The 18,626-nt window shown below is 42.5% G+C and overlaps 1 protein-coding gene and 1 long non-coding RNA gene across 3 annotated transcripts in view; both read left to right on the forward strand.

The window, feature by feature from the left end:
* The first annotated feature begins 1,153 nt into the window (after positions 1-1,153).
* Positions 1,154-2,717, forward strand: LOC112245591. Its single transcript, XR_002952760.1, has 2 exons — positions 1,154-1,579; positions 2,470-2,717. It is a non-coding gene; the product is annotated as an uncharacterized LOC112245591 (long non-coding RNA).
* A 2,217-nt stretch (positions 2,718-4,934) lies between these two features.
* Positions 4,935-18,626, forward strand: part of LOC112245953 (alkyldihydroxyacetonephosphate synthase, peroxisomal) — a 45,876-nt gene continuing 32,184 nt past the window's right edge. Inside the window, exons 1-8 of one of the 2 annotated variants that reach the window (XM_042317380.1) lie at positions 4,935-5,172; positions 11,868-11,957; positions 15,114-15,204; positions 15,303-15,423; positions 15,664-15,741; positions 16,788-16,859; positions 17,105-17,184; positions 18,426-18,506. In XM_042317380.1, coding sequence (XP_042173314.1) covers positions 5,015-5,172; positions 11,868-11,957; positions 15,114-15,204; positions 15,303-15,423; positions 15,664-15,741; positions 16,788-16,859; positions 17,105-17,184; positions 18,426-18,506 — 771 coding nt within the window. In that variant the 5' untranslated portion in view covers positions 4,935-5,014. The remainder of the gene's footprint in view (positions 5,173-11,867; positions 11,958-15,113; positions 15,205-15,302; positions 15,424-15,663; positions 15,742-16,787; positions 16,860-17,104; positions 17,185-18,425; positions 18,507-18,626) is intronic. The other variant, XM_042317386.1, reaches the window with a different exon arrangement.

The following is an 18,626-nucleotide window of genomic DNA, read 5'->3' on the forward strand; positions in this document are numbered from 1 at the left end:
GACTTATGAACTAATATAAGAATTACAGTTATTACAATGTTATTACAACAGTTTTTACAACTATTGTCAGCATTGTTCCAAAATGTAAGGCACATTTACCAATTGTATCACCTTGACAGACTAAATACCCACATTGATTTCATGCAGAATGCTATAAAGCTGCAGTGAATAGACTTGCAAACTGCATTTGTGTACAGGGTAGGACTATAGGTTACAATGGGAATCAAGTATGTAATGAACAAAATAAGGATTAGAAACTGAAACTATAATAAGGAACAATTGTTAGTCAACATTGATATCTGTAGTTGTCTGCAGTAGGCCCAAATCTGCTCACAGCTAATCCAACTACGGGATGGCAACTCCTGAAAATCGATCTGTTAAATAGCGACCTCTTCTGGTTTAGATGACGCCTAAGTATTTAATTCATTTGTACAGTAGCCTAACCTATACTACAGCAGGCCCCAGGCCCTCCCCTTGCACACTCTGTAGACTCAGCCACACCATTGACACAGTTGGCTTAGTATACGTTATTCAAATGTAAAACGGAGATGATGCACAGTCATAGCCTCACATGTTTCCCTTTGCTTTTGAGACCCTGCAAAGACAGACTGTTGACTCAAGACCAGATGGTAGCCTCTCCTGACGCTGCTCCATGTTCACGTCCGTGGGCGTGACGTAGCGTTTGGCCGGAGCAAGGAGTTTGGGTAGCCAGGCAAATGGTAGTCTACACACGGTTGCCTTTGAAATTGACGACCAGGGTTAGATACCCAATCTATTTTTAAAAAGCCTATTAAATATTATTTTACATAAAAGTAGGCTATACACAATAATTTATATTTTCAAAACAATCGGAACATTTCACATTCTCCAATATAGCCTAGTTGTATGCACACACGTTGAAAAAAATAAGAGTATCATTATATTATCCTCCCCATCATCCATAACTTGATATTTAGGTATAGGTCTTCATTATTTAAAGTAAATAAGGTATGCCTTTGCTGAAACATGTTGCTGGAATATTACACTAGTTACAATGAGATCCTTGACAGCGCCGATGTAGTATAACATTCTGACACGAGTGCAATAGGAGGTTGGGACCACATTGCAATTATAAGCAGCGTTTGAAACGTCTTGTAATGTGGTGGTCTTTAAACCACGCTCTCTGACACGTATATGTAAAGAGCCTCACTATACCTCTAGCTATGCCTTACCTATACAGTGCAGCCCACTGTCCCACTATCTGAATTCAAATGACACTATATGGATTTTTCTCTCAAGCGCGCCCACGAATACGCGTTCACGTTTGGCAGCTCCACGTCGACATTCTTCCAGCTGTGCACAGGGCTGAAAGAAGAAGAGGTAAAAGCGGCGTGAAGCCAGCTATACGAACACTGTATGTAGGCTCCAACGAGGGACGTCAACCGCGAAATGGTGAAGAGGAAAATCTCCTGGTTTTTTTTACAGTTAGTCCTGCAACAATTGTATATAGCCCACTGTTTTTTGTTGTTGCATTTTATGATCTTTTTGCCCTCGTGCTGGATTGCAGCTGGCCCCCTTTAACAGCTCTCACTTCTGCCAGGTACAGTATGATCAGTTGCTTTTCTTGCTTCTTATTATAGTTTTTTCACATTTCGAATAGGAAGCTATGGCATTTCACATCTGCTAATCGAATTCCAACATCTTTTAATTCACTGTTTGATGTTGCACTTTGTAACTTCATTGCAGTTAGCAACTCTCCAAACTTTATTTTATATAAACTTGTATGCTAAACTGAAGTGGAAAATGTAATGTTTGCCTTGTTTTACAGGTAGACCGTGTATTTATCATTTTAATTGTAAACTTCAGTCTGTGGCTTGTGGAAAAACTCAACAAATCGGCTATACATTTGCATAATGAATGTGGGTGTATTACTCCAGGAGGGAAATATTCAGCATAAAGAAATACAGGATTCCAAATTTGGAACCTTTAGACACGTCATCTGTTCTACATATGAGGTGCTAGAATTGTTCACTTTACAACCTTGAAGATAGTCAAGGTTGAACTACAAAGTAAACACAAAGAAAAGCTTGATTCCCGCAAACTGTATAATATTGTATGATTTAATCATTTCTGTGGTGGTGGGTTGGTGGCAGAGTGTGAGAATCAATCTAAGTTCCCAACAGCAGGCTTCTCATTCACTCTATTCTATGTTGTCTTAATAGGCCCAGAGAGTTACTGGCTTACTCTTCTAAGTTTCATTTAATGCACTTTTTTTAATCACTCAGCTGTGACTGATTCCATAAAAATAAAAAAATCTCAAATCATGTTGGACTTAACTTCGGTTAGGTCTCAATACTGTGTTGAGAGAGTCGGCGTAACCTCACAATTACATATTTTCCACACTATTATGTTAAATCAAAGTGTTCACCAAGCAAGCACACCAATGGGAAATGTAGCTACTACATTTCACTCTCTTGTTATATGTTGCAGGTGAAGGAGTGGTGAAATGGGTTGGCACAAAGGAATAGCCTACGATGTGGCACTCTGGCTTTCCAAGTAAAGTTCTGTGATACACTTCGACTCTAATTGTTTGCAGTCAGTGCATTACAGAACTTTGTTTTGGGAGTTAATGCTCCGGCCTGCGGGAAACAAACCTACCATCTGGAGAGTGGAACCATTATTTCACATGCCACTTGCAGACTGCAAAAGGGAGAATAAAGTTTTTATTTTGACAATGACTCATGAGTTTTCACCAACTTTTGTAGTATGTATCTGCTTATAAGTAAACACGCACTTGGTCTATTGGTATCAGAGTGAAATGTCTGAACTATTAATGAAAAATGGACTCCCAGAAAGCCATGGTAGAGTGTTAAATAATTTCCTATAGGACGATAGTGGGCCATATGGAGACTCCAGTCATACCTCACTATCACTTGGTCATGTGACTCAATGGACGTGAGAAGGAAAGATAAACAACAGCAGTTGAAATGTTCAAACCTCATTTTCACTGTCCTCGGTCATACAATGTAGTGGTCAAACATCTCATAACCATATCAAACCCATAAACATGAATGTCCCAATTCAGATACTTTTTTCCCCTTCATTTTCTGTTGAGTATTGACATTGTGTCATGCGAATGCTAGATAATTGTCTGTTGTATCATTCATTGTTGGACTGTAAGTATAAAACTATTTCAGAGATGTACATTGAGTGGACAAAATATTATGAACATCTGCACTTTCCATGACATAGACAGACCAGGTTAATCCAGGTGAATGCTATGATCCCTTATTGATGTCACTTGCTAAATCCACCTCAATCAGTGTAGACGAAGGGGAGGAGACAGGTTAAATATGGAGTTTGAAACCTTGAGACAATTGAGACAAGTGCCTTTGAACGGGGTCTGGTAGTAGGTGCCAGGTGCACCGTTTTGAGTGTCAAGAACAGCAACGCTGCTTTGTTTTTCACTCAACAGTTTCCGTTTATCAAGAATGGTCCACCACCCAAAGAACATCCAGCAAACTTGACAAAACTGTGGGAAGTATTGGAGTCAACATGGGCCAGCATCCCTGTGGAAAGCTTTCGACAGGGAGGGAGGGAGGGGGGTGTATTATGTATTATGGTTCTTTCAAATCAAAGCTTTCAATAACATCAACAAATAGAAGAAAATATAAAAATACCTTAAAGTGCAATAAAATCAATGGCTCCTTCAAAGGGCACATATTTGTTAGTCTTAAAGACACATGCATAGATTTAAACACTACACCAACATGGCATATTTTGGTTCCCATTCAATATGATCACTGTCTTAAAATGAAACCTATTTTTTCTGTGTTTTTAAAGTTTATTCATGGACTAATATTTAGAGAGCTGGGGTGTATTCAATACGTCTTGCAATTGAAACAGTTTACCGTTTAAGAACCAAACAGAAGCAAACAGAGCAATAGAACAAAACAGGGAGTGACCTACTTGAATTTGTCCAATAAAAACAAATTTTTGTTGCAAAATGTTTTCAGTTTGGACTAAATGGTTCCTGTTGCAAACCCTTTTGCGACAGACAAAACATTTTGCAACAGAATCGGGGTAATGAATACACCCCTGGATTCTGTGGTAAACTATAAAGTCAAATCTGTTAAAGAGAAAGGCACACATTTTCCATTAATTAAAGGCTCACTCTGTAATTTCTGTATCCAGCAACAATCTGACCCTGCAACTTTGTTTGTAAGGCTGATGGGGCTGGGGGAAATGTAACTACAGTCAAATTCATACCAGACTATGAATTCAACTGACAGTCCAGATCAACATGATTATTTTTAACATATTTTGATTGTAGGTATATGCTACAATACTTACCATTGAGTAATAAATTACAACCTGGGAGGGGTTGCAATTTATTATTCCAATACAAACAGATTATTCTGCACAACAGTGATTGTAGCTTTATAAGTAGCAATTCCATTGGTTACAGTAACAGCATGAACTTTACAAAAATCATGTGATCAAAGGTCATGCAGTTTCGAGGAAATCGCCTTATGGTCGCTGCAGTTGCTTCTCTCCAGCTGCACTATGCAGCTATCACCTGCATTGTGGGAGGCACTATTTGTCTACCAATCATTTGGGTGTTTTGTTTGACCCAAGTAAACGTGGCCAAATACCTGACTGAAACAGCAACCAACTTTGTGCAATTCTAAAGCTACAGGGGATACAAATGAAAAGTGATATTTGAGACCCCACTCTAACCAATGAATTGTACACACATTTTTCCAGTTGTGAGTGTGTGATATGGGGATATATAGAAACGTTTAGACAACAGACAAACTATTATAAACAATAGCAGCTATGTTGACGCTGCCATGTCGACCTGAGCCTTGCTGTTGCAAAACCATTAAAGTGTCAGACTTGTGGCTGTTACAGATGCCCCTCCCCCGACGTCACTCTACAGTCGTCTTCGTTAGGCTTACCGCTCGAACACACACATTCTATCCCTACGCTGACCTCTGACAGCTGCCTCTCCCTGCACAAACACGGAAGCAGCATGGCGTCAGACAGCAACAGCTCCGAGAGCCAACGAATTGCACAGCAAAGATTGAGGATAATTGCCGGGCATTTACAGAAACATAAGGACGACGACTCGGGAACTATCGCAACTGAATGCAAAGCTGAAGCGAATAAAGGGACGGTGCCGAGAAAGAGGTAGGACTTGGCGGTGGTGATGCGATAGCAGTGGATGGAGGATGGCTACGCTGAAATGCTAGCTGGTAGCTAAAAGTGATTGTCATACAGTATGAAACAGCTGTCATTCATTTCCTTGTTATTAAAACACAGTATTGGTGTATTTTACAAACGGAGAGGACCACCTCGGCATATGATTATTCATACATTTCCGATTTCATTTAACTAAGGAAATTAGCCAGTTATATGTGCGCCAACGTTAATGGTCCTCAAACAAAGTGTTCATTCATCGAAGAAGTGGGTGCGGCGGGACTGTATTCTATCCAACTCTTTTTAATTGTTGTTGTTGTAGGCTGCTTAGAATGTGTTATAGGAATGTTTGATATTGAGTTGAGGTCAATCCTACATCATTTCCTGTACCATTTTGTCATAACTTGCCAACGTTATGTGAGCACCGCTAGCCACTCGCAGTGACAGTGGGCAGCTGGAGTTTATGTAAAACTACAAGATCAGCTTGCCAACATTTCAAACTATTTCAAGGTAGCCTATTCCATTTCACATCTATATTGTTAACTATAGCTTAATAGGCTACTGGCATTGTTTTGATACTGACACTATTGTGAACTACTAGGGAAATCTCAGCTCTGTTTGACTGACATGACCAGAATTAGACGCTACATTCTTGAGCAGAAAACAAGTGGTCATTACGATGGTGAAAGTTATATATGTAGTCTTATAATCTATTTTTATCTAGAGGTTGTTTTTACAGATTTAGTTGGGATTTCGGTGTGGGACACCCTCTCCCAGTCAACACAATTGACAGAAGTCAGAATGGGATAAAGTTCACCAGTAAAACTTTCTGCCTAAAACTTGGATCTGATTGGCCAAGACCTGTGGTGGTCTGACTCTCAATTCCTTTTGAGGCGAGTGGGCTGTTCAGCTTTCACAATCGTGCTGTAGTGACATCTAGTGTCAGATATGTTTAAGCGACAAGGATGACTAGAGGACACTTTCATATTTATACAGAACAAAAATATAAACTTACCATGTAAAGTGTTGGTCCCATTTTTCATGAGCTGAAATAAAACATCTCAGAAATGTTCCATATGCAACAAAAACCTTATTTCTCTCAAATTCTTTGAACAAATCTGTTAGTGAGCATTTCTCATTTGCCAAGGGTGCTGAGGAGTATTTATGTCTGTAATAAAGCCCTTTTGACGGAAAAAAACTAATTCTGATTGGCTGGACCTGACTCCACAGTGGGTGGTCCTGTGGCTGCTCCCCTTCCCAGTCATGTGAAATCCATAGATTAGGGCCTAATGAATTTATTTCAATTGACTGATTTCCTTATATGAACTGTAACTCAGTCAAATCTTTGAAATTGTTGCATGTTGCGTTTTACATTTTTTGATTTTCAGATTTTCTGGTTTGGTGGACTCTCTCTCTCTATTACCCAATGGATGGTCATTTTAGTGCTGGTTCATGGACACTATTGTTTGAGCTATGACAATAAATAAGACCTAAGCTATGCCTATTTCCCTCGTTTGATTGCCCCCCTTCCACCATTATCCAAATTAGAAATAATTTTGTGGACCACTTGCATTATTATCAGTACACATAAATGTAATCTCGATGAATTTGCCTACATTTTCTGGAATTGCACTTGGGTTGTTCCATGTCATTTCAGCAAGCAATGACACCCACCATCTCAGATTGTTTTGAAATGGTTTCTGCAGTTAGAAACATATAAAGATAAGCATTCCTGTAACATTATTATGTTGAAATATAATTTGACCTCTGGTAAATTTAAGCTAGATGGCCCTTTTTTTAAATTTATAGTATTCAGACAATATGCAATAAATATAGCCGTATACGGCCATATCGTAGGAATGGCGTGGGAGGGGATGTATGCCGTTTTACAGGCTCCTAACCAATTGTTCTATTTTGTGTTTTTTACCCGCTTTGTTTATAACTTATTTTGTACATAATGTTGATACTACTGTCTCTTATGACCGAAAAGAGCTTCTATCTGAACAGCGGTTACTTACCTTGAACTGGACAAATACTTTTTTTTAATGAGTCTGACTCAAAGGATATAATGTTGCTCCCAGACAAGGCCCAAATCCCCATTCACATAAAGAAAAGGAGATCAAGGTGCCTTGTTTGAATTCGTTGGCAAGTGGGTAACCCGCCTCTACCATCCATTCTATTAGCCAACGTGCAATCACTGGAGAATAAACTGGATAAGCTCGTTTCGAGACAATCCTGCCAATGACACGGATTATATACAGTTGGCTGGGTTTTCTGTGCATCGACAGAACAGCTACATCCGGTAAGACGAGGGGTGGGTGTGTGTTTATTTGTCAATAATAGCTGGTGCGTGATGTCTAATATTAAGGTAGTCTCGAGCTATTGCTTGCCTGAGGTAGAGTAGCTCATGATAAGCTGCAGACCACACTATCTACCAAGAGAGATCTCATCTATATATTTTTTGTAGCTGTCTATTTAACCACTACAAACCGACGCTGGCACTAAGACCGCACTCAACAAGCTGTATAAGGCCGTAAGTATACAAGAAAATACTAATCCAGAAGTGACGCTCCTAGTGGCCAGGGAATTTAATTCAGGCAAATTTAAATCCGTTTTTCCTAATTTCTACCAGAATGTCACGCACAATCAGAGGGGAAAAAACTCTAGACTACCTTTGCTCCACACACAGAGATGTGTACAAAGCTCTCCCTCGCCCTCCATTTGGAAAATCTTAATGATAACTCTCACCTCCTGATTACAAGCAGGAAGTACAACTGACTCGCTCAATATAGAAGTGGTCAAATGACGTAGATGCTACGCTACAGGACTGTTTTGCTAGCACAGACTGGAATAGGTTCCGGGATTCATACAAATGGCATTGAGGAGTATACCACCTCAGTCACCTGCTTCATTAAGTGCATTGATGACATCGTCCCCACAGTGACTGCACATACATATACCAACTAGAAGCCATGGATTACTGGTGACATCCACACCGAGCTAAAGGCTAGAGCTGCCACTTTCAAGGAGCGGGACACTAACCCGGACACTTATAAGAAATAACGCCATGCCCTCAGACGAACCATCAAACAGGCAAAGTGTCAATACAGGACTAAGATTGAATCCTACTACACCGACTCTGGCGCTCGTCTGATGTGGCAGGGCTTGCAAACTATTACATACTACAAAGAGAAACCCAGCTGTGAGCTGCTCAGTGATCACGCTCTCCATAGCCGATGTGAGCAAGACTTTTAAACAGGTCATCATTCACAAAGCCGCGGGGCCAGATGGATTACCGGAACGTATACTCGGAGCATGCGCGGACCAACTGGCAAGTATAATTTTCAACCTCTCCCGAATCAGGTTTGTAATACCTACATGTTTCAAGCATACCACCATAGTCCCTGTGACAAGAAAACAAAGGTAACCTGCCTAAATGACTACCGCCCCATAGCACTCACGTCAGTAGCCATGAAGTGCTTTGAAAGTCTGGTCATGGCTCACAACACTATCATCCCGGAAACTGTAGACCCACTCCAATTCACATACTGCCCCAACAGATCCACAGATGGTGCAGTCGCACTCCACATTGTCCTTTCTCACCTGGACAAAAGGAACACCTATGTGAGAATGCTGTTCATTCACTACAGCTCAGCGTTCAACACCATAGTGCCCACAAAGCTCATCACTAAATTAAAGACCCTGGGACTAAACACCTCCCTCTGCTACTGGATCATGGGCCGCCCCCAGGTGGTAAGCGTCGGCAACAATACATCTGCCACACTGATCCTCAACACGGGGGCCCCTCAGGGGTGTGTGCTTAGTCCCCTCCTGTACTTCCTGTTCACCCACTACTGCGTGGCCAAGCATGGCTCCAACACCATTATCAAGTTTGCTGATGACACAACAGTGGTAGGTATAATCACCGACAGCGATGAGACCGGCTATAGGGAGGAGGTCAGAGACCTGGCAGTGTGGTGCCAGGATAACAACTTCTCCCTCAACGTGAGCAAGACAAAATTGATCATGGATGACAGGAAAAGGAGGGCTGAACACGCTCCCATTCACATCAACGGGGCTGTAGTGGAGCTGGTCGAGAGTTTCAAGTTCATTGGTGTCCTCATGGTCCAAACACACCAAGAAAGTCGTGAAGAGGGCACAACAACGCCTTTTCCCCCTCAGAAGACTGAGAAGATTTGGCATGGGTCCCCAGATCTTTAAAAAGTTCTACAGCTGCACCGTCGAGAGCATCCTGCCCAGTTGCATCACCGTCTGGTATGGCAACTGCTCGGCATCCGACCTTAAGGCGCTACAGAGGGTAGTGCGTACAGCCCAGTACATCACTTGGGCCAAGCTTCCTGCCATTCAGGACCTATATACTAGGCGGTGTCAGAGGAGGGCCCAAAAAAATGTCAGACTCCAGTCACCCAAGTCACTGTTCTCTCTGCTACTACACGGCAAGCGGTACCAGAGTGCCAAGTCTAGGTCCAAAAAGCTCATTATCTGCTTCTACCCCCTGTATATTGCCTCATTATTGTTATTTTATTTTACTTTTATTTTTGTATTTTTTTTTTTACATATGAAAATATTTTATTAAATGAACTAAACTGAGAATTTAACAAATAGCAGAAACACCACCACCTTGTGGTCACAACCTGGTAATATCAACCAAACAACTTAAATAAAGAAAAAATTCAGAACAGGGCTAAATAACCATCACCAAATTCACTGAGAATCCATTACATGGTGTAAAGAAACATTGCTCCTAGCTGTAGCTTCATAGCACTTGTCAGACATAGAGAACTGATACTGTATACTGGCCGTTGGGGTGGGCTTGGTTTGTGTGGTCCGTGGGTGTCTTTTGACTTCACGTCTTAATCATTGTTAAGAAGAGGTTTGGTCCAAACTGGATATTGGTTACTATATTTATAGAATTTTATATGAATGCTATAAATTGAAATGGGAGCAATCAATTAGCGTAATTTCTTTGAGTTCAAAAAGTTTTTCAACAAAACAATGTTGCAGGAATGCAATCTGAGATGGTGGGTGTCATTCCTCTTTCCTGTGCTTTTTGAGGTGGAACGACCCACTTTTCACTGGAGTGTAGGAATGTTGTACACTTCAAAGCTGGGCTACTGGTTTTTCTACTGCTGAAATGTCATTCTGGAGTTGACTTTCAACCTATACCTTTTGGGCACGTTGTTTCAAAAGGCGTTTTAAGGCCAGTCCTTTTAATAACAGTCAGACCTTTTGTCTCTTTCTGTTGGAATAACTGGAGTGCAGACACAAAATGAGGCTACCAATTTAATAAGGTGTTGAACTAGCCTAATGTTTCTGGTGATCAGCATTTTCTTATGCTGTGTGTAATATTTATTACAGTACTTTCAAAAGATTCCCCCAGCTCTCTTAGGATTAATGTTAGCTAAGGGACAGAGACCAGACCACTGTTGCTTCCATTTAATTGCACAATAAATTCATTAACCTCTGGACAGCCGTATTCGGCTGCTTGTTGATGCGTGGAGTTGTGTCATCGTCCAGTGTGATGACAGGAGATCACACAGACTGGCATGGAGAGTATGTCTGTCTCATTTCTCAGGCTCCTCATAATTTACACTGCCTGGCTGTTTTGGCAGGCATTCATCATGGTTTTACTCCACTACGTTAGCATCCCATCACGTGTACCAACGTGATTCATGGGTCCCTTCTAGGAGTTGTGGGCCTATTTCATCTGTCTGCTGGGGAAATCTTGAATCATGTCGTATTATAACTCAGTGATTTCTGAAAAGGAATCCCTTAGGATGAGCATAGTGATTTAACACCGAGGAAGAAGCACATTACTGAACTGTCAGAGCTCAATTATGTAGTAGATATTGAGATACAATTCCTCGGTGCTCAACCCTGTTTCTTGTGTCCTCTTCCATGATTATCATTAGTCCTATGACGACGATGTTCCTTCCTTGGAAAATAATTTTTAGGAGAATATCCGGCTGTTGGACATACCTTTGGTAATGCCCTTCTATGATAAGCATCATGATGCTTCTCCGTGGAGTGTCATTGATGAAGGGAATGTACTTAACGACCTGAGATCTAAGCCACACCCTGTCTGATTGCTGTTGATGATAGTGTTTGAGATGAATAGCTTTTCTCCCCCAAAGTTACTTTGCCACCGGCTTTTCACTGTTACCCCTATATACATTTAGTAGTGGCGCACCACTGCTGCTAAATTGTGGCCGTCGCCCACCCACCGCTGACTCTGCCACCGCTGCTGATATAACAAATCCTAGGGGGAAACACTGCCTGTGGTTGGCTGTGTGCAGTACACATGGGAACGTCATCTGTCAGGGGTTACGCCTAGGTGCGACTGCAGCCTCCCATACTGCAAATATGGTTACTGAATAACTGATAGCAAAACGAGGGAACTAGGACATTTCCCCATTGCAACAGTTTGATAAGTGGCAAATAAACCACTTTTTCAACTACTACTGTTTGCAACAGGATGTCACGTATGGACAGTCTGACGTTTTCATGAGGTGCAAGGCCAAGGCCTTCTAAAAGTGCTTCCGTGTATTGTCTTCCTGCCTTGAGATTTTTGTCCTGTGTCCTCCTTTGACCTCAGACAGCATTAGTACAGTATTAGCTGCTGCTACAATAACAATGACACTGACTTCAACTGTTTGTTTCCCAAGGCAGGAGATTATGAAGTGGAATGGCTGGGGGTACAGTGACTCCAAATTCCTCTTCAATAAGAAGGGTCAAGCAGAATTCACAGGCAAAAGGTACAGTATACTGTCCCCAACATTTGCAACCAATTTTTTTTTTTATTCTCATGAAGAACATGATATGTTTTATTATGATCTGTAAATATGAATGTATCCATTATTCAGTGATGGAATTCTCAATCTGGATTGAACACATTCTCAATCTGGATTGAACACATTCTCAATCTGGATTGCACTCTCCACTCCACTACATAAAGTTGAAGTCGGAAGTTTACATACATTTAGGATGGAGTCATTTAAAACTGGTTTTTCAACCTCTCCACAAATTTATTGTTAACAAACTATAGTTTTGGCAAGTCGGTTAGGACTTCTACTTTGCATGACAAAAGTAATTTTCCCAACAATTGTTTACAGACAGATTATTTCACTGTATCACAATTCCAGTGGGTCAGAAGTTTACATACACTAAGTTGACTGTGCCTTTTAAACAGCTTGGAAAATTCCAGAAAATGATGTCATGGCTTTAGAAGCTTCAGATAGGCTAATTGACATCATTTGAGTCAATTGGAGGTGTACCTGTGGATGTATTTCAAGGGCTACCTTCAAACTCAGTGCCTCTTTGCTTGACATCATGGGAAAATCAAAAGAAATCAGCCAAGACCTCAGAAAAACAATTGTAGACCTCCACAAGTCTGGTTCATCCTTGGGAACAATTTCCAAATGCTTGAAGGTACCACATTCATCTGTACAAACAATAGTACGCAAGTATAAACACCATGGGACCACGCAGCCGTCATACTGCTCAGGAAGGAGACGCATTCTGTCTCTTAGAGATGAACGTACTTTGGTGCGGAAAGTGCAAGTCAATCCCAGAACAACAGCAAAGGACCTTGTGAAGATGCTGGAGGAAACAGGAACGAAAGTATCTATATCCACAGTAAAACAAATCCTATATCGATATAACCTGAGAGGCCGCTCAGCAAGGAAGAAGCCACTGCTCCAGCAAAGACTACGGTTTGCAACTGCACATGGGGACAAAGCTCATACTTTTTGGAGAAATATCCTCTGGTCTGATGAAACAAAAATATAACTGTTTTGCCATAATGACCATCGTTATGTTTGGAGCCAAAAGGGGGAGGCTTGCAAGCTGAAGAACACCATCGCAACCGTGAAGCACGGGGGTGGCAGCATCATGTTGTGGGGGTGCTTTGCTGCAGGAGGGACTGGTGCACTTCACAAAATGGATGGCATCATGAGGATGGAAAATGATGTGGATATATTGAAACAACATCTCAAGACATCAGTCAGGAAGTTAAAGCTTTGAGCAATGGGTCTTCCAAATGGACAATGACCCCAAGCATACTTCCAAAGTTGTGGCAAAATGGCTTAAGGACGACAAAGTCAAGGTATTGGAGTGGCCATCACAAAGCCCTGACCTCAATCCCATAGAAAATTTGTGGGCAGAACTGAAAAAGCGTGTGCGAGCAAGGAGGCCTACAAACCTGACTCCGTTACACCAGTTCTGCCAGGAGGAATGGGCCAAAGTTCACCCAATTTATTGTGGGAAGCTTGTGGAAGGCTACCCAAAATGTTTGACCCAAGTTAAACAATTTAAAGGCAATGCTACCAAATACTAATTGAGTGTATGTAAACTTCTGACCCACTGGGAATGTGATGAAAGAAATAAAAGCTGAAATAAATCAATCTCTCTACTGTTATTCTGACATTTCACATTCTTACAATAAAGTGGTGATCCTAACTTGCCTAAGACAGGGAATTTGTACTAGGATTAAATATCAGAAATGGTGAAAAACTGAGTTTAAATGCATTTGACTAAGGTGTATGTAAACTTCCGACTTCAACTGTAAAACCTTCCCCTCCTTGGGTCGTCACTAGTTACCACAGCCACAAAGTCATAAACCCAGCCTATTTCTACAATTTCTCTTTTGAAAATGTGATTTTGAACCCTAACAATAACCACACTGCTAACCTTATGCCTAACCTTAAATTAAGACCCAAAAGCACATTTGTGTGGTCATGAATTTTTACGATATAGACAAGTTTGATATTGTTACTGTGCTATCTAGTGGAAACCTCCTCGAGATCCTAATTTAGAGTGGGGTGCTAGTGCCATCTAGTGGCTGGTATCTGTATCTTGCATATCTTGCCTCAATTCAGTCCCAGATTTAAGAGGTCAATTAGTGTGATTATCTGTGATTTGAAATTCCCTGTTGGAAACACGGATCATAGCCTTGAATGGAATGTTTGTACTTCTTCCCATTGACCATAGATTGGCTAACTGGGTTTTTTAGTTCTGTGTCTGCCAACAGTTCTCATGGTTGAAGGTGTGCAATATAACATTTGAAGAAATATGCCGAGTGCTGTCGGAAATGATTACTTTGAATCTCAGTGGATGTAGAGAAGCCTTTTATCTCCACTCTGCCTCTAGTGACTGAGGATGTGTTCAGTGCACACCGGCAGCAGACTGGATCGTTGTTTTACACCTTTTTATCTATCGCATTATAAAGGCAGAGATGGGCCTTAGTGTTTTGTACTTGTGATGTATAGTTTGAAGAACAAAGCCTTGCCTGTCAGACTCAAATCAAAGGGGTCTTGTAGACTGCATGCTGTACTCTGCTGTGCTGTATGTTAAGCTGTGTTTGCGTAAGGAGGGGGGATTATACAGGATGCTGTGCAGGAAATGGTTCCTCTGTTATTCTAGGTTCTAAATTGTATCAACCACCTCTTTCCATTCTGTGCCTTCTCTTTTGAATTATTTCTGGGTGCTACATATGTGTGGCTGGGTGGAAGGAATAAAAGTCAGAAATTTCTCCTCTCTTCCTGAGAGAATTCTCCTCTGTGACAGAGGCTTTTTCATTAAGGAGTGTGTTTCATGGTCTGCTGGACAAAGGCAGACTACAGTCCCCTGTTGTGCTGGCCTCTGCTGTGCCAGCGGTTCAAGTACACAGCGGCTGGCGTGACGGGGACGGCACGGACAGCGCTGTCATTGGTCTCGCCTAATAATTTCATTCAGCTCCGACCACTACACACTGACGGCACATCAATGACAGTCGGACAGGGTTTTCTGTGTATATTTCACCAGTTCCCAGCATAACACCTAGGTCTGAGGGATTATGTTTACAGATTGGGTCAGAGGTCAATTGTGAGGTAACTTTCCTTTATTCTAAACCTGTGTGTTTCTGTTCATTGCAGGTATAGGCTAAGCGGGATGGTCCTGCCCAGTTTGCAGGACTGGTTTGAAAACACCTTTGGCGCCAGTGTGAACCATAAAAGCCCCGCGACAGTGAGTGACGTGTTTTTCAACCCTCGTCACCTGTTGAATTGAATTCCAATGACCGCAGCAGTCTGTTAATGGCTCCTCCTCCCATGTCTTTGTCCCAGCCCGCCCTGAATGCCAGCGCTGTTCCACCGGCCAGTCTGAACGAGGCGTTCGTTGAGGACCTGAAGGCCACGGGCATCCCCTTCTCCCATGAGGCTGAGGACAGGGTGTTCCGTGCCCACGGTGAGGCATGCTGGGAAGGCTGTGATCCTCCAGGGCGATGGGTGTAGTCTGGAGGGGTCTCTCACAGACACTGAATGTTGTGATCATGACGTCACCTTTTTTGTTTTTACGTAGGACATAAGCAGCCTGAATCAGAGGAAGCTGTCAATTTCACACTAATTATACTGATCATACAACCATAATTGCTCTTTTTCGTAGTATACTAAGTATATTACATTTTTCTCTCTCTTATGTTAACAGGTCATTGTTTACATGAAATCTTTGCTCTCAGAGAAGGGAAGAAATTTGAGCGGGTTCCGGACATGGTGGTGTGGCCAAGTGAGTTTTTGTGACACTACTGTTGTAAATGGTCCTTGTTTAGATTTTTTTTTCCTCCCACATTGCTTCTTTCCATCCTGGCTTAGGTGATTTAAAGGGTTAATCTCTGCAGAGGCTAGGGATATTAATATGTATGAGCGGAGGCTTAAAAAGAAGCGTCAGGGGGAGGGCGTTTGATATCCAATACACCACGGCCTGGCCCAGCACAGTACCCCCATGAATTACGCCACTGAGATTGGTTCACTGCAGGTATGGCCGGCACTATTTTATAATGTAAATGAGTGTTGACTTATGGCTGGAACTTGATTAGCCGGCTCCCAAATGGCCAGCAAATCACAAAGCTCCTGTAGCAGCATTCAAATTGGAACATCCCCTGAATTTTAAACTCTCCAAATCCACACAAAATTGCACTCCCTCTAGTCGCAGCGATGTAAAACATGAATGCCAGTGTAGTTACTTTAGTACGGTTGTATATTTAAGTGGACCGTTGTTAGTCTTGTGAACTCTTATTCTCACACCGAAGCCCTTTGTTTAATTGGACGGCAGAGTGTGTCGGAACGGAGACATTTCTCATTGGCCTAGCGAGGGAGGGCTTGAGCCCAGTGAAGCTGATCCATGTAGGTGGATTTTTCTGCTCTGTCTCCTCACCCTCAGTCGCTCAGCCAGGGGACCAGTGTGAATGGACATGGGATTGGCCAGAGCACCTTGTCCGCATTGATCCCACACACCCCACCCCAGAGACCCGGGCTTCATGCTCTCTGGCTCCATCTCAGGAATGCCCCCAGCCAAATCAGAGACATCTTTCCCCGGAAGCCCCCCCCCCTCTGCCTATCCCTGTCTCTCCCTGTATCTCTGCCCTAATAGCCCAGGACTTATGTGAATGTTTGTTTTCCGGAGGCTGATGGTTTATGTGGCGTTTCTTAGTCCCTTTGCCACATGAGTACTCTTGTTCTCGTCCCCAACACTAATTTATGGCTGTGTGTTATATAATGACATGGGATAAAATGTCCATCCCAAAATTGTTGCGGTGTTCTTTGCCTCCGCAGACTGCCACAACGACGTAGTGAAAATTGTGGAGCTGGCATGCAAGCACAATGTTTGTTTGATACCGTACGGCGGTGAGTCTTTCAAAAAAATGTTTTGTAAACTCTATAGTACAATTCATTCTAATAATATCTGCTTAAAAAATAAATAAGAACATCTCCCAAATGTAATAACTGATTTACGAGCAGATTGATAATGATAACTGTTATGCCATGCCTTCACCATATAAGTCTGCTCCGGGTCCTTGCAGTACTCTCCTGGTCATGCGACCTGGTCCGGGAGAACTGCAGGCCCTAACCCCTCTCCTGTCTTCCTCCAGGAGGGACCAGTGTGACCAGTGCTCTAGAGTGCCCCCCGGAGGAGACTCGCTGCATCGTCTCTCTGGACACTTCACAGATGGTGGGGGAATCAGAGCTGCACACAGACATGCGTCCCATACAGCAATCTGCTCTGCTCAGCATTTTATCTCAACACGACTTACGCTATTCCTCTTTTTATATGACAGTATAATGTCTTGCATAGTACGATCAGCTGACAATATATATTTTAGTAGGGACAGTAAGCCGGGGTTTCTTTCTTTTGGATGTTAGAAGCTCCTGCTGCTGTGAATGTTGGAGTCTAGAACTAACTGTAGATGTGCAGACAGGAAAGGTAGCGGTCAGCAGAGGATGCTCCTATATCCACACCAAAGCTCATTCAGACTTCCAGCCGAGACTCACTCTCATTATTGAACTTTGGGAGAATCCTGTGGCAATAATTTGCCAAGCTATCCTCAGAGAAATGACTGTTAGTGAAGGATACCCAATAGGAAACAGCATTTAATAGCAGTACTGTACCACGGCGCTGTTGGACAACTCTCTGCCCAAGTGATATATTGGCAGTCTGGACAGCGCTAGTCCAGCAGCCACTGAGGGGGTGACGTAAATGCTCGTGACCAGTGCGCTGGGTCAAGGGTCACGGGGGGTAGCGGGTCTGAGGGAGGCACATGAAAGGCTGTGTATGACAGCAGCAGACACTTTTACTACCTCTGGAGAATGATTGATGGCTCTGGGAGGGGAGCTCAAGCTGGGTCAGGAGGTTCCTGGAGAGGCTGAAACGAGAGGGGGATATGCTGGACTGAATGTTTTTAAAAGGAGGTTAACCTTTTGGAATCTATCTGACTGATGCTCATACTCATGCCTTCCACATGTGTGCTTCACCTCGTTGTTGGGAATCGCTACTGAAATACCCCCCCTTCAACAAGCAACAAGAGGTTGGGCGGTTATTGCCTTTCTCATTGGTAGATGTTGTGGTCACTACAGAATCTGTTTTCTCGTCACAGTCGTTACAAAATGCTGCATGCTGACCTGTTTGGGCGTTTAGAAGTAAGACAACTGGAATGTATTTTAAGGCAGTGATTCAATGGGTGAAGGCAGACTTTGGAGGACAGCCATGAGTATTTGCTGTCAATGCAACTGCATTAGAATAAAAAAATCCTCTCTCTAACCTGTAGCAGATGTATCGGATACAGAGCCTGCTTTTCATTTGGGCTCAACTCATAAGGCATCGAACCAAGAGCTTGTTTTGTTTGTTCTAGTGGCATAAGCGAACAAAGCAGTGACATTTTCTGACCTCCTGAGTTTTTGTCTTTGCATCTGCAGAACCGCATTTTGTGGATCGACGAGAAGAATTTAGTCGCCCACGTTGAAGCTGGCATCATCGGTCAGGATCTGGAGAGATTAGTAAGTGGTTTGCCTTCGTCAGAGCTCAAGTTTCTAAACCATTTCATACCCAATCATTTCCCATGAAAGGCTCATGTCATTAAGATGGTAAGATGGCCACGAAATCAACTCTCATCCTTT

This window comes from Oncorhynchus tshawytscha, linkage group LG03, assembly GCF_018296145.1.
Source record: "Oncorhynchus tshawytscha isolate Ot180627B linkage group LG03, Otsh_v2.0, whole genome shotgun sequence".
NCBI classification, from domain to species: Eukaryota; Metazoa; Chordata; class Actinopteri; order Salmoniformes; family Salmonidae; genus Oncorhynchus; species Oncorhynchus tshawytscha.